Below are 16,655 nucleotides of genomic sequence, written 5' to 3'. Positions count from 1 at the left end.
AAAGGATACAGAAATGCAACTCTGAAAAAATTCATACTTGCTGGAGAAAGGATTATGAAATGACAGATCACTAGAACTGGGCAGGAAAGATATAAGCCATCTCATTTAGCCCCTTGGTTTACAGATGAATAAATTTAAGCTTGGAGATACTTGAAGATTTACTTAAATAATCTGGAAATATAGGAAAGATCTAGGAGAAAAGACCATGTTATGTACTTGGCTCCCAGTTCAATGATTTTTGTATAGTACATGTAGTTGCCTCTTTATCATATACCCTAATTTAAATGCACTGAAAGTTCAGCCACCATGCTTTCAAATTTAGTCTTTGTAGTCCCTTTGTGTGTATGTGTGCTCTATTGTTTCTTTCATATGAGTAATTGCCACGATTGTATTCGTGGAGATGGTAGCGACCAAAGAAAGTGGTGAAATAGAAAGTGATGAGCATGAGTTTCATTTTCATGTAGAATCCCACTAAAGCAACTATTACTAGCTTTTACTAGAAAGCTAGGTCAGGTGCTAAAAGAAGCTGTATACAAAGGTAGCGTGAAAGAGAACTGAGGAAATAGAGTTGAAAAAAGTGTCAAGTATTTAGAGTAAACTTGCAATTTATTTATTTAGAATTGAAGCAAATAGCCATTTTCTCAGTTTTTTCCTTGAAAATTTTTCTCATTCTTTACTTTCATAATTATTCCCCTTGCTTTTGGAGGCAAAGTAGGCTGGTGGATAGGAAAAGACTGATATTTTTATAGGTGAAAAAGAAGTATCAATGTATGAAAGAGAATGAATGAAAATTAGAATAGATTTCCTTTTGACTTTTTGGCTATTGTAATGAACCATAGATTAGGGCTTTTTGCCACCAGGAGTACAGATTTTTTATTTTTTGAAGAGAATCCTCAACTTTTGGTCAGAGAATTGAGATATCTTATTTGTTTTCATTTTTGAAAATTTAACTTTAAGTTCGGGGTACGTGTACAGATTTATTATATAGGTAAACATCTGTCATGGAGGTTTGTTGTACAGATTATTTTATCACCCAAGTATTAAGACTATACCCGTTAGTTATTTTTCCTGATCCTCTTCCTCCTCCCATCCTGCATGCTCCAATAGGCCCCAGTGTGTGGTGTTGTCTGCCTGTATGTGTCCATGTGTTCTCATGATTTAGCTCCCACTTGTAAATGAGCCCATGTGGTATTTGGCTTTCTGTTCCTTCATTAGTTTGCTGAGAATAACGACCTCCAAGATATCTTATTTGTTTTCATAGATGCTCTGTGAAGACAGGCAGGGGCAGATAACATTTGCATCTTAAATGGGCAAGTAACAAAGAAGATAACTGTAATTTATTCAAACTTATCTAGTCAATGATAAATTTGGGGATAAATTTGCATATTTTGTTGTTAATTCTACTAGTTGCTGCACTTTAATTAAAGAAATAAATAATTAAAATGACATTTAGTGATGGTTTTATTCACTCTTGTTGTTCAATGCAGAAAACACAGACATCTTTATTGGAAACACCTGAAATGTATTGGAAATTTGATTCTAAAGCAGTTCCTTCACAAACTATATCTCGAAATTTCACATCAGTTGATCATGGCAAATCCAAAGATAAAAGAGACTATCTGTGGACATCTGCCAAAAATACTTTATCTACACCATTACCAAAGGTTTGTGTCTAAACTTTCCAAGTTAGTAGTAATTTTTTTAGTAAATAAAGTTCTGTTATCACCATATACGTGGCGTGACGCACACATATATAACTAGTTTCTTGAAAGTTTCAATTTTTTTGTGGTATCAGCATGAAATGTAAAGACAAGGTCTTGCTCTGTTGACTAGGATGGTCTTGAACTCCTGGCCTTAACTGATCCTCCTGTCTTGGTCTTCCAAAGTATTGGGATTATAGATGTGAGTTACTGTGCCTGGCCTTCGATATGAAATTATTTCTTTTTTTTCTATCACTGTCCACAACTTAATGTCATCTTGGGCAGATTTCATAACTTACTAGTTATTTATCAGTGTTTAAGGCCCTGACACGGGAAATCTGATTCTGACTTGACATTTTATAGCATCACTGCAGTTACTAGTTCCCTTTGCTGTTTACCCCACATCATCTTGCATCTGTAGTCCTTAGCAGTCATCTTGGAGCAGATGCCTCTAGCAAAGTGGCCCAATTCTGGATGTCTTCCATACATCCACTTAATCCGTGGGGAATTCATACAACTTTGCCATGCTAAATGGCAGTGCAGATGCTCTACCTTTGATCTCTCCTCTCTCTTGTTTCCTTTTCCTCTCCTCAGCTAGATACAAAGACAAAGAAATTTGCTGCCTAGGTTCGTATCTAACTAGGGAATGAGATGCCAGTCTTTCTTTCTTGGAAGCACTCCTAGTATTCTTTATAAAGATGCTCTTGGAGTTCCTGCCTCACTTGTCTTGGGAGTTGAAAGGAAAAGGATCTCAATTGTCTCCATCCCACTAAGCTTAAATGTCATGCCTTTTCCTTCTCAGTTTCCCAGGTGTGTTTGATGGTGTCTGCAAGTCTCTGAGACTTTTGTCTTTCTTCATTTTTTTTCCTATTCCATATCAGTTGAATTATATTCAGGTTCATGGATTTTTCTTCTGCTTGCTCAAATCTGCTATTAAGCCCTTCAAGTAAATTTTTCATTTCAGCTATTGCATTTTTTAATTCCAGAATTTCTATCTGGTTATTTTTATAATTTGTTTCTCTTTATTGATATTCCATTTAGTGAGATGTTGTTTTCATGCTTTTCTTCATTTCTTTAGACATAATTTTCTTTAACTCTTCAAACATATTTAAAATAGCTGACTTTAAAGCTTTGTCTAGTAAGTCCAATGTCAAGGCTTTCTCAGGGACAGTTTCTATTGTTTGTTCTTTTCCTTTTCTATTTGGGCCATACTTTCTTCTTTCTTTGTATGTCTCATAATTTTTGTTTAAAACTGGACATTTAAAATATAACAACTCTGAAAATCAGATTCTCTCCTATTCCCATTATTTGTTGTTGCTCCTTGTTGTACTTATTGTTTGTTTTGTAACTTTTCTAGACTAATTCTGTAAAGTTTGTATTTTTTGTTGTGAGTGCCACTAAAGGCTCTCCTTGATTATCTTAGTTTTTAGCTAATGTTTGGACAGAAATTTCTTTAAATGCCTAGAATCAATAAATTTCCCGATGTTTGTCAAAGGTCTCTATTATATGTGTGTAAGGGCATGCCTTCAACACTCAGCCAGGTAGTTGACAACTCTGCCTTAGCTTTCCATTCCTGCTTGTACAGAATCTCAAGATTAGCCAGTGTTGAAAACTTAGGGCCTTTTCAGGACTTTCTTGAGCCTGTAGATAGCCCTACACATATGCATGGCACTCTATATTTCCAGGAATATGTCAGAGCTTTTCAAAGCCCCCATGGATATTTCATTTCCTAGCTTTTCTTTTAAGGTTTTTGGTTAGTCTTTTGTTTGTCCCAACTATTCATCACTGCTTCATGTTGCTGCAAAGTTAAAACACTTGTTGTTGTTTTTGACAAATTCTGCCCCCTACTTCACACACACACACACACACCAAGGAGAAGGCATTTTTTCACTAGTGAGCGCTCAGGTTGAATGTAATCAGCCATCAGCCTTTAAGTGGGATCTTGCAGAGACCGACCAGACAAATCAAATAATGACAATTCTTTGGGAATAAAGCTTTGAAAGAGCTTCAATTCTGTTCTGTTCTGTCTGGTGGCTGCCAGGCTGCACCAGGAATGTGGGCTGTTATTCTTTAAGGATAACATAGAGCTAGAACAGGGGATGGGACCGGGGAAGTTAAGACACCACAAAGTTTGGGGTTCCTAAAGAGGTTCAACCATTTTATTTTATTTTTTTTAAAGAATAAGTGCTCTCCAGGTGGCTGCAAGCCTTTGGTTAATTTCCAGAGTTCTGAAAAAAAAAACTGATTCTGACAAGTTTTTACCAGTATTTTTAGGTTTTTTATGGAGGAGTGAATTTTTAGAGCTCATTACTCTGCCGTTTTTGCTGATGTCTTTGACCTTAACTTTTTTCGTTTGTTTGTTTTGTTTTTGTCTTTTTTGTCAGGCTTTTGCTCTGTTGCCTGGGCTGGGCTACAGTGACATGATCATGGCACACTGCTACCTTGAACTACTGGCTCAAGCAATTCTCCTGCTTCAGCCTCCTGAGTAGCTGAGACTATAGAGATGGACCACCATACCTGGCTATGTTTTTTTAATTAAAAAAAATTTTAGAGTTGGGACCTTGCTATGTTGCTCAGATTAGTCTTGAACTGGCCTCAAGCAATCCTCCTGCCTTGATCTTTCAAAGTGTTGGGATTACAGGCATGGGCCACTGTGCTTGGCTTTTGACCTTACTTTTAAAAGATACTTTTACAAATTATAAAAATTAGAATGTGAAACATTGACATGTGAATTACTTTACCAATATAAAAATAAGCAAGCATATTTTCTCACAAAGTAATGAGTTTTGTGGAGTGAGAAAAGCTCACCCAGTTATTTTTTGAGGTCATGATTGGAAATATTAAGGCCCCTAAGATTGTTGATTGCTGAATCTGGAGTGTGTCTGTCTCTCTGTTTCACTCTTTCTCTTTCTTATTTTCTTCAGCAAGTTAAAGGAAGGGCAAAGAAAGTCTACCATTGTAAAATTTTTGAAGAAAGACAACTTACAGTATCAAAAACATCTGATTTAATTCTTACTCAAAATTTTTGCCTCATATACTTGCCAATAATAATGGAAGTTTCTGATTGCTAAGGACTCAAATTGCCTTAAAATTATTTGTGAAATCCTTTATTAATAATGCATATTTTGATATGATAATATATTGTTTTTTATTTTTGGATAGGCATATACAGTGAAGACACCAACAAAACCAAAACTACAGCAAAGAGAAAACCTGAATATACCCATTGAAGAAAGTAATAAAAAGAGAAAAATGGCCTTTGAATTTGATATTAATTCAGATAGTTCAGAAACTACTGATCTTTTGGTAAAAATTTTACAAATAATATTTAGTATTTATTTATATTACTTATTTGTATACAATTTTCCTTGATATACATGTATAATATATTTACATAGTACCTACCATTGCAATACTGATATACAGTGGAGCTCTGCTAAAATGCAGATCCTTGTGCTTTTGCAGCATTTTAGAGAAATTAGGGTTCAAATAATTTCCCTGTAAATTTCAGAAAACCTGGCACTTTGAAAATACTTGATATAGCACAATGGGCATATGATATGATTAATCATTGTCTTGTTTTCCAGCAGAATGTCATAAAGGAGTTCTTACTATATTTTTAAAAAGAGAGATGGAGTGAATATTTTACTGTAGCCAAATCGGTTATTTAGGCATCCCCTCTATTTTGCATATTATACATGCTCATTTTACATCACTGGTTGATATTTATATCAAGGTATTTGTTGACGACTATAACATTTCCATCACTCTAAAGAAGTTAATGTATTAAGGAGAACGTGTTTAAGCAAGCTATTTCCTCTAGCACTTTGTATCCCTAATTACTCCCATGCACATATACCACTATTTTCTGAAGGCATAATAATGGTTTATTGAGAATAATTAAGCTTAGATTCATTTAATTTTTTTAAAAAAGGTAAACCATACCGGAGTAAATGGAGCAATGCACCAAAAATTCTTAATGACAAAATCCCAGTTAAATTCATTTATTATTCTCATTTATAACTAGAAGATCCTTCAAGCTTTTCTGTTGCTTTGGGACCCTCTATTTTCATTTTTTTCTGGAATAATGAGTAATTGAAGTCTTAAAACCCTAATTATTGAAGTTAACTTACAGAGTCCCTACTTCAGAACCCCTTTGTTTTATAGATAATGATTAACATCTTAACAATTAAAACGGTGAACCAGGTACTATTGTAAACACTTTATACAATGACGATTACTTTAATTATTTCTTATAACAATTCCAGCCTTTAGAAATACAGTTGGCTTTCTGTATTCACAGGTTCTACATGTGTGTATTCAACCAACTACAGGCCAAAAATATTTGAAAAAAATAAAAAATAACAATTCAATAGAAAATAATATAAATAAGAAAGGAATACAACATAACTATTTACATAGTGTTTACGTTGTATGGGATATTATAAGTAACCTAGAGATGATTAAAGTATATAGGAGGAAGTACATAGGTTACATGCAAATATTATATCATTTTATATAAACATCCACAGATTTTGGTATGCATGGAGGGATCCTGGATCCAATCCCCCATGGATACTAAAAGATCACAGTATATACTGTTCTTTCCAGTTTACAGATGAGGAAACTGAGTCACGAAAGTATTTTTTTCAAGATCACATAGTAAGATATGGAGCCAAAATTTGAACACAGTCTGGCTTCATAGCCTATGTGAGGCATTGCACATAATAACTGCCAATTCAAACTGTAGTCCAGATATATAAAAATGTAATGAGAATTAGAAAGAAAATAAGCTTTAGAATTGAACATTCTACAGTTGTAATCCCTGCTATTATTCTAGCAGTTTGAGTTTAGGCCAATTTCTTAGCTGATCTGAGATTCAGAATGATTCAACATGATTTCATTTCATTTCTAAAAGGAGCATCACAAACTTGCAACACAATAAACATATTACAGTATTATAGAATTGCACACAATTTTTCAAACTAGTCTAAAAACACATTTCACAATGAGTTTCGTGGTTATAATTATTATATGAACCTATTAGTCATTTTGTAATTTTCTTAGCTCCTGTAGTTAAATTTTGAACATTCAAATTATAAAAATTAAGATTTAAAAATGGGTTGTTGAGCATGACCTCAGGAAGATGGTGGAGTAGGAAGTGCCAGGAATACATCTCTCTACATAGACAACAAATATACTGGCAGAAACTGTCTGAAGTAACTATTTTGTAAATATGCAATGTTATTTGAATGTTTATAGCTTCCAGGGGAAAGGTTAGCTGGTAAATTGCAGTTAATTTACGTTGATTTCAGCCTAAAGTATGATAGCAGCTACCAGTCTCTCCAGCCTACAGTCCTATGTCAGGAAACCATGCTCATGTTCCTTGAGTGACTTGCTGGTGCCAGAGGGGGCAATAGGACTTGGCCTTCAAACATCAGAGTTCAGTGTTTCAACCCCTACTGACTGAAGCAACTTCCAGGAATTTACATGAAGCATATCTTTTTTTTTTTTTCCTTTCTTCTTTTTCCATCTTTACCCTTTGGGGCTTTTTTTTCATTTAGCACAATGTCCTCAAGGTTTATCTATGTTGTAGCATATATCAGAATTTTCTTCCTTTTTGAGGCTGAATAATATTCCATTGTATATATACACCACATTTTGCTTATTTATTCATCCATGGATGGATACTTGGGTTGCTTCTATGTTTTAACTATTGTGAATAATGCTGCTATGAACATAGTTGTACAATTATCTCTTTAAGACTCTGCTTTCAATTCTATTGAGTATATATCCAGAAGTGGAATTGCTGGATCATAGATAATATTATAATTTTTTATAGAATTATAAATACTTATTATAAGTGTGAGTTTGAATAAACAGGGTCAGGGAAGGAGGACAAGATAGTATTATCAAGACTCTGAAACTGAAATAGAAATCAATAGAGAAGTGCTACTCACTACACATGTCTTGTATTTCACATAGCCTTTCAGTAATATAGTTAATAGAATAAAAATCTAGGTCATTTCTTGGCCCATTGATTTATTTTGTTATTGTTTTCTTTGTTTGGTCTTCTTTCTTCTCTCTATAATCTCCTTTCTCCTTCCTCCTCCCTTTGCCCTTCTCCCTTCTTCATCCTTCCTCTTTCCACTCTTTGTTCTCCTCACATGTGATATGTTGACAAAATGTTAATAATATAATATTAATGATGGTAACCCCAACATCATATTTTTAAATTTTTCTTCAAGAGCATGGTTTCAGAAGAAGAGACATTGAAAACACTATATAGGAAAAATAATCCACCAGCTTCTCATCTTTGTGTCAAAACACCAAAAAAGGTAGCTTTTAAATTTTATTCCAGAAAGCAAATTTCAAAAGCTGCACTTAAAAAAATTAAACATGTTATGATTTTTAAATTTTATTTTGTATTCAGGCCCCTTCATCTCTAACAACCCCTGGATCTACAATGAAGTTTGGAGCTATAAGAAAAATGCGGGAGGACCGTTGGGCTGTAATTGCTAAAATGGATAGGAAAAAAAAACTAAAAGAAGCAGAAAAGTTATTTGTTTAATTTCAGAGAATCAGTGTAGTTAAGGAGCCTAATAACATGAAACTTATAGTTAATGTTTTGTTCTTATTTGCCAGAGCCAAATTTTATCTGGAAGTTGAGACTTTTAAAAAATATTTGCGTGAATGATTTGTGTTTCTTTATATTTTTAGCCTAAATGTTAACTACATATTGTCTGAAAACCTCATTATATTCAGATAATTAGATGATTATATTTTGTTGTTACTTTTTCTTGTATTCATGAAAACTGTTTTTACTAAGTTTTCAAATTTGTAAAGTTAGCCTTTGAATGCTAGGAATGCATTATTGAGAGTAATTCTTTATTCTTTACTATTAAAATATTTTGGATGCAAATAAGTGCTTCTTATTGATTCTGTTAGGTCGTATAAACAGCTCATCATTGTAATTTAGAGATAATATTATTCATTTTAAAGTCTTGAGAGCATTGTAGTGGAGTTTTGTACTTCTGAGGCAGCTTTGACTTTTTTATTTTATGAAATTGAGAAATGGCTTTTAGTGGCAGGAAAAAGTGGCTATACCAGTATGACTTCCTGAAATATTTCATTTATACAACATTTATTAAGCAAATATTTATTGATGTTTACTAAGAGTCAAACAGTTCTAGATACTGGGGATGTAATAGTGAACAAAACAGAAAAATAACTTGTGTTTTCCTAGAGCTTACATTCTAGTGAGGGAAATAGACAATTAAAAACATAAAAAAAAACATTATATTAGTTAATGATAACTGCTAAGAAGAAAAATAAAACAGGGAAGAGTATTAAGGAGTATAAAGAAGGCTACGTTTTAGGTATGATATCCCTTACTGAAGTGAATTTCGAATGAAGATATGATTAAAACAGCAGCTGAATCTGGGGCTACCTAAGGGAATAACATTTCTCACAGAAGGAATAGGAAGTACAAAGGCCCAGAGGTGGGAGTGTGCCTAGCATATCTGGGAAGCAGCAAAGAGCCTTTTCTCAATTTCATAAAATAAAAAAGTATTGGGAAGGATAGTGAGCAAAAGGAAGAGTAGAAGGAAGAGAGGGCCTAATAGTTAATGGGATGAGGACTTTGAGTGGGCAGATTATGTAGGACTTTAGGCCACTGTAAGAACTTTGGCTTCTCTGAATATGATGTGACATTAGTAGATGATTTTGAGCAAAGAAGAACCATGATCTGACTTATGTTTTAACAGTATCTTTGTGGCTGCTATATTGAGAACAGATTGAAAAGGGGACATAAATAAACAGGAGATTATTTTAGTAATGCCTGTGAAAGATGATAATGGCTTAAACAGCAGCAAGAGCAGCAGAGGAGTAAAGTAATTAACTTTTGGATATATTTTGAAGATATAGGTAGAATATGAAAGAAAGAGAATGGGCAATATTTTTGGCCTGAACAGTGTAGTTTTGCAAATGTTAGGCTTGAAATACCTGTTTAGACATCCAAACAGAGATGGTAAGTAGGCTTAGAGACAAGTCCAGACTAGTGATATAAATTTGGGAGTCAACATTATATTTAAAGCTATTACACTGGATGAGAACATTAACAGTCATGGGAGTGAGTGTACCTAGGAAAGAGAACAGGTCAGAGAGATGAGAAGGGGCCGTCAAAGGACTGGCCAGAGTGGTAGTAAAAAAAGTAGGCTATGGTTTCTTGGAAGCCAAGCAAGAAAGTATTTCAAAGAAGAGGGAGTGATAAATTGTGTTAAATGCTAACCAGAGGTGAAGTAAAATTGATTAATGTGTTATTAATATGAAGGTCATTGGTAATCTTAATGTCAGTTTTAGTTAGAGTGGAGCTTGATTGGAAGGATTTAAAGGAAAAAGAGGGAGAGTAAGCAGAGACAGCTATTTCTATCAGGTGTAACAAACTCAAGAAGTTGTACTTCACATGAAGATGATAAATAGGGAAGTTACTGGAAAGTGAAGTGGATTAACAGAAGGTTTTTTTGTTAAGACATAAGAATTAATAGCATATCCAAATAATTAGAGGAAGATTCAGAATGGGGAAAATGATGGTGTGAGAGAGAAAGGGAAACTTTTTGTAGAATGTCTTATAACAGGAAAGAGGGGTGGAATTTAGTGGATAATTGAAACTGTTGGGCCTTCGGTAGGAGAATAGAAAATTCTGCCATAGCAATAGGAAAAAAGGAAGAGTATATGGCACAAGATGATGGTAAGTGTATGGGAGCTTGTAGAAGTTTTGGTTCCATAATTTCAGTTTTCTCCGTGAAGCTGGAATTAAGATCATGCACTGAGAATGAGGATAGGGAAGACAGTGTTGGAGGTTGTGGAGAGAAAAGTAAGTATGAAAGACTCAAGAGTAGGAAAGTGAACGGGTTTTATGAAAACAATGAATACATGAATAAAAATGGTTTTAGAGTTATCTGTAAATAACTATAGTGAAGTAAAATTTGAATCCTCTTATGGTGTGGATTATGTTTGTAGGAAAGGTTAACCAAGAAAAAATGGAAATGCAATAACTTTACAGAAATTATTTTGTTCCTCCTTTAATTTGTGTGACTACAACTATACTCTGTTAACTGGCAATGGTCTTGGGATTTCTAGCTTTTGATCTCTTAATTGAAACTTTATAAGTCTCTTGAGCAAGCATTTTTGGAGAATTATTGGTCTTGAATTTGAAGCTATATATTTTCAAATATTATAAATAATATAAATATATTTTCAAATTAAAATAACTAATATATTAATCTATACCTTTAGTGTATTTTTGATTTAAATATTTACAATGGGACTAGTCTATTAAGCTATATATTTTCAAATATTTAGAATAAGACTAGCTGCTCTGGCTAACTATTCATTTACTTCTAACTTACCTAAAGTCCAACATAATGTTTCTGTTTAGTGAGAACCATTTCTCTAGGCAGTAATTCAGGAACTCCGGCTCCTTTCAACTTCTAATTCTGCCATCTTCAGAAGCTGGCTTCCAGGTTTATGCTAAAAGGGAAACACCATGGAGGATCCATGTGGGAAGTTTCTAATGACCTAGGCATGAAAGAGATATATAGCACTTCTACCCACATTTCACTTTCTAGGACCAAGTCAATACGGCCACACCTAACTTCAGGGGAGACTGTGACCCATGTTGCAGTTATCTCTCAGGAGATTTGGGAAAAGGGTAAACAACTAGCCAGTCTGCCACAATTAGTTCACAGTCTTTAAATTTTCAAATATTGTTCTTTCTTGCTTTTAGTTAAAACAAGATGAGTTAGTTAAGTCTCCTAAGTTTTGGAAGATTGCTCTTCCTTGAACATGGTGGGTATGTTCCTGCTTTATAACCCCTCTCCTTCCTCCAGCATTTATTTCCCTTATATCTTCTAACATACTGTATACCTTATTTGGTATGTTTATTATTCATTGTCTCTCCTCACAAGAATGTAAACTTCACAAAGGAAATTTCGTTTCCTTTGCTTATTGATGTGTTCCAAGTGGCTAGAATCATGCCTGGCCCATAGTAGGTACTCAATATTTGTTGAATAAGTAAAATATTAATACATATTTAGAAAAACATACATATACCATATTAGTGATTCTTACAATAAGTAAAATCTTACAACCTAAATGTTGAGTGTCTGATTTAAAAATAAGATTAAATATTGGAAACTAGAATGATCATGAAATTTTCTAAAAGCATATTGTTATAGTATACTATATTTGACTCTTCTTTGCACTCTGGAGAGTTCAGTTTTGATAATAAAGTGCCCCCCAAAAATTTATAACTAATGTTATTGTTTTTACTTTTAAACTACTCCTTTAAAAACCACTAGTCTTAATGAAAAATTGGCAAATTCGTAATTTGATTATTTAATTATGAAAATTTTGTAAGTTAATTACAAGATTATTAACTAATGCCTTTTTAAACTTTGAATGCATTTTGGAGGTTATTACAGGAAAAAGGTTTTGAAAAAGCCTATTTTTAAGTTGGTAGGAAACTCTTCCTACCTTTTAGCCACGCTTTGTGGGATTGACTTAATCTGATGGATTTAGGATCAATCAGATGTGTTTAGGAGTAGGCATATGGGATACACACTATTCTCTATCTCTCTCTTGAGTGTGGAGCTTCCTACAGGAATCACATGATCTTCTCTATGCTGCAAGTTTTATAGGGCAGGTGGAAGAGTGGTCCTGTTTTGAGGGGATAAGTTTAATAAAATAAAAATTCAGAAGAATATTTGCAAGTTCCAGTACTTTGATGAATAGGCTGGACACTTTGAGAAGGAAATAGAGTGGCATTCAGAGGAATTAACATACCAATATTGATACTCTGATATGGCTTTGGTGGCACTAATCTGGAAAATAGCCACATAGGAATTTTCACTTGTTAGGTCATTATAGCTTATGGTAGCCTTTTCTTTACATGAGTTACTGTTTTTACAGAAACAGGTTGCAAGTTCTGGATCTTAAGTGAATAGTGCATAAGCTTTATCTGAAGCAAAAATGAACATTTAATATGTCTGCAGGCCATAAACTTTAGAAGATGCACGGCCTGAAGGGGCCTCAGCCAAATTATTGGCTATTAAAAAACAAATATTAGCCACACTAGACTGGGTAAAGAGGTGAGACTCAGTCAGAGATAATACTCTGTGTATATTTTGATGATGGAACCAAAAAGATTTCTGGAGATAAGGATTAAATGAGGGAAAGAGAAGGTACAAGATTTGGTTTTGAAGTACGGTTTCGGGCATATGTAATATTTGAGATATTTTAGATATCCAAGTGGAGATATTGAGTAGACCATTGGATAAATGAATCTAGAATTCTCCAGAAGGGTATTTAGTAATCATTGACATATAGGTTCTATAACTGAATGCACTGTTTTTACAGTACTGTAAAAAGAACATATAGGTTCTATTACTGAATGCATTCTTTTTACAGTAATAAATGTTAGTTATAGAAGAGAAAGGAATTAGTACCAAGCCTTGAGGTAAAGGAATATTTGAAAGTGAAGCAATAAAGGAAGAGCCACAAAGAAGCTAAGAAGGAGGGACTGCTGGAGGAGGGAAGAAGCGAGTGTAAGGGATGATGGAAGCCTAAAGAACAAAGTGATTCCAGAAGAAGGGAATATTCCCCTGTGTGAAATCCTGCTGAGCATGAAAGCAGAAAATAAATAATTGGACCTATGGCTATCTGTATGATACAATCTCTGCTCTCAATGACTCACAGTCAAGGAGCAAAATTTTAAATGTGAACAAATGAATCAATTATAATTAATTTGACAGTACACACACATAAGAGCTACAGAGAAGTGAATGTTAATTTCATGACATAAATGCAGGCATCAGAGAAGGACTTCTGGGTTTTGGACATAAATGGGAATGCTAGAGGTGTATAAGAAGGACAAGAGAAAACCAAGACATAAGAAATCACACTATAAAGGATGAAGAGAAGAATAGTTAGGAGAACAAAGTCATGGTCTCTTCATGTAGGATTTTATGTGTTATATTGCAAAGCTTGGATTTTCTGGTGTGGGAAATGGAATAGAGTATATGCAAAGAAAAGCAGACTTTATTATTTAAATATGGTATTAAAATGTTTTTATTTCAATAAGCTTTGGGGAACAGGTGGTATTTGGTTACATGGATAAGTTATTTAGTGGTGATTTCTAAGATTTTGGTGCACCCATCACCTCAGCAGTGTACACTGTATCCAATGAGTAGTCTTTTCTCCCTCACCCTCTCCTGTCCTTCCCCCACGAGTCCCCAAAATCCATTGTATCATTCTTATGCCTTTGTGTCATCATAGCTTAGCTCCCACTTGTTAGTGGGAATATACCATGTTTGGGTTTTCATTCCTGAGTTACATCACTTAGAATAATGGTCTCCAATTCCACCCAGGTTCTGCAAATGCCATTATTTCGTTCCTTTTTATGGCTGAATAGTATCCATGGGGCTGGTTCCATGTTTTTGCGATTGTAAATTGTGCTATAAACATGCATGTGCAAGTGTCTTTTTCCTATAATGACTTGTTTTCCTCTGGGTAGGTACCTGGTAGTGGGATTGCTGGATCAAATGGTAGATCTACTTTTAGTTCTTTAAAGAATCTCCACACTGTTTTCCATAGTGATTGTACTAGTTTACGTTCCCACCAGCAGTGTAAAAGTGTCCCTTTTTCACCATATTCATGCCAATATCTATTATTTTTTGATTGTTTTATTATGGTCATTCTGGTAGGAGTGAGGCTGTATCACATTGTGGTTTTGATTTGCATTTCTTTGATAATTAGTAACGTTGACCATTTTTTTCACGTTTGTTGGCCATTTGTATATCTTTTTTTGAGAATTGGCTATTTATGTCCTTAGCCCACTTTTTGATGAGGTTGGCTTTTTTTTTCTGGCTGATTTGTAGATTCTGGATATTAGCCCTTTGTCAGATGCACAGTTTGCAAGTATTTTCTCCCACTCTGTGGGTTGTCTGTTTACTCTGCTGATTATTTCTTTTGCTGTGCAGAAGCTTTTTAGTTCAATTAAGTCCCATCTATTTCCCTTTGTTTGTGTTGCATTTGCTTTTGGGTTCTTCTTCATGAACTCTCTGCCTAAGCTAATGTTTAGAAGGGTTTTTCTGATGTTATCTTCTAGACTTATTATGGTTTCAGGTCTTTGATCCATCTTGAGTTGATTTTTGCATAATGTGAGATATGAGAATCCAGTTTCATTCTTCTACATGTGACTTGCCAATTATCTCAGAATCATCTGTTGAATAGGGTATCTTTCCCCACTCTATGTTTTTATTTTCTTTGTCAGTGATCAGTTGGGTGTAAGTATTGGGTTTATTTCTGGGTTCTCTATTCTGTTCCATGGTTCTATGTGCCTATTTTTATTACCAGTTGCATGCTGTTTTCATTACTATAACCTTGTAGTATAGTTTGAAGTCGGGTAATGTGATGCCTCCAGATTTGTTCTTTTTGCTCAGTGTTGCTTAGGCTATGCGGGCTCTTTTTTGCAGTCTACATATTTAATGCAATTCCTATCAAAATACCACCATGACTCTTCACAGAACTAGAAAAAACAATCTTACAATTCACATGGAACAAAAAATATAGTATTTTTTAATTTAAATTTTACAAAAGGTTATAAAGTATAAGGTCTCCTAACTCTGTCATCCATCCCCCAACTTGAGGAAAATACTTTTCTTTTGGAAGACAACTAAGGGTAATTGAAACTGGATAAAGCAATTGCAGCTATTGAAATAGTCCAGGTAAAAGATAGTGTAACCAAAATGCAGGTAAGTTGCTTGCCGCATGCAGAGTCCAAATAAAAAATAGGAGGTCTGAAACAGATGTCTTGCCATACTGCTTCACTTTGGGAGTAGAAATCAGGCACTTTCATAAGGTAAGGGAGGAAATGAGCAAGGGCAAGGGTCCCCCTGCTAGCTCAGTACCTTATCTATCCGGCAGTTGAACTGGCGCCGTCCTGGGAAGAAGTAAGTTGTAAAAGTGGCCAAGTGGACATGCTTTTGACATGCCCTCCTGAGGTGACCTCCTGGAGGTGAGAATTCCATAGTGGGGTGCAAGGGGCATGCTTTGGTCTGCAAATTGACTGTCAACTCTCAAGGAGAGATCCATCTAAGAGCAAACATATGAACTTCCCCTGTAGGGAATGTCTGGTGAGTGGGAGATGAAAGGTTATATTTGTGTTTCTAAAGGGCTAAGTAGGAAGTAGGGAACAGGGGAAATGAGAAGAAAGGAAAAAAAATTAAACCACCTCTTAGGAAAATGGGGGTACTCGATTACAATGGGAAAATTTCTTAGGCTGAAAGCTTAAGTTCCAAACTTTTGGATTAGATCTAATACCTGTCCTGAGAAAAATATTCATAACTTTATCACTCTAACAGTAATAAAATGTCTTCTACTTCATGTAAATTTAAATTAATGATGTCAAAGAGCAAGTTGCTTTGGTTGATATAAAGGTTAGAAATAAATTATTGATAATTTAGGTAACCTGAATTCAGTATAATTAATACTCCACAGGCTATTGTAGTACATCAGGAACTTTAATCAGTGACAGGTCAACCATGGGTTAGAAATACAAAATGACAAACAAGAGACAGATAAGACAACATTATTTAAGTTACAAAATCAGAGTTTAGAATGAAGGGAACCAAAAGGATCAAGGATCATTTAATTTCAAAAGATCAGTCATTTGAGTCCTATAAAAGCAGTAAAAATGAGAAGGAAAGGATAGTTTTAAAAAATGACTCTAAATTTCAGTATGCATATACATAATTTACACTAATGCATAAATATGAGCATATAAAATCTTAGTACCCTCCTTTTTTTTCTTTTGCTTTCTCCCTCAACCTCTCTCTTCCCCACTCCACACACTTGAGTCCCCCTCTGCTAACTTCTCCTCTCTTAGCTAACCCT

At 34.4% G+C, this 16,655-nt stretch overlaps 1 protein-coding gene across 4 annotated transcripts in view; it reads left to right on the top strand.

The window, feature by feature from the left end:
* Positions 1–8,622, top strand: part of SYCP1 (synaptonemal complex protein 1) — a 110,796-nt gene extending 102,174 nt beyond the window's left edge. For 3 of the 4 annotated variants that reach the window (XM_045365098.2, XM_045365107.2, XM_045365102.2), the window contains 4 exons: positions 1,488–1,664; positions 4,863–5,006; positions 7,949–8,038; positions 8,134–8,622. In XM_045365098.2, coding sequence (XP_045221033.2) covers positions 1,488–1,664; positions 4,863–5,006; positions 7,949–8,038; positions 8,134–8,271 — 549 coding nt within the window. In that variant the 3' untranslated portion in view covers positions 8,272–8,622. Of the gene's footprint in view, positions 1–1,487; positions 1,665–4,862; positions 5,007–6,311; positions 6,411–7,948; positions 8,039–8,133 lie in introns of all 4 variants that reach the window. The other variant, XR_010583610.1, reaches the window with a different exon arrangement.
* The last annotated feature ends 8,033 nt before the right edge of the window (positions 8,623–16,655 follow it).

Source organism: Macaca fascicularis, chromosome 1, assembly GCF_037993035.2.
Source record: "Macaca fascicularis isolate 582-1 chromosome 1, T2T-MFA8v1.1".
In the NCBI taxonomy this organism is placed as follows: Eukaryota; Metazoa; Chordata; class Mammalia; order Primates; family Cercopithecidae; genus Macaca; species Macaca fascicularis.
This window is presented reverse-complemented; position numbering and strand designations above follow the sequence as displayed.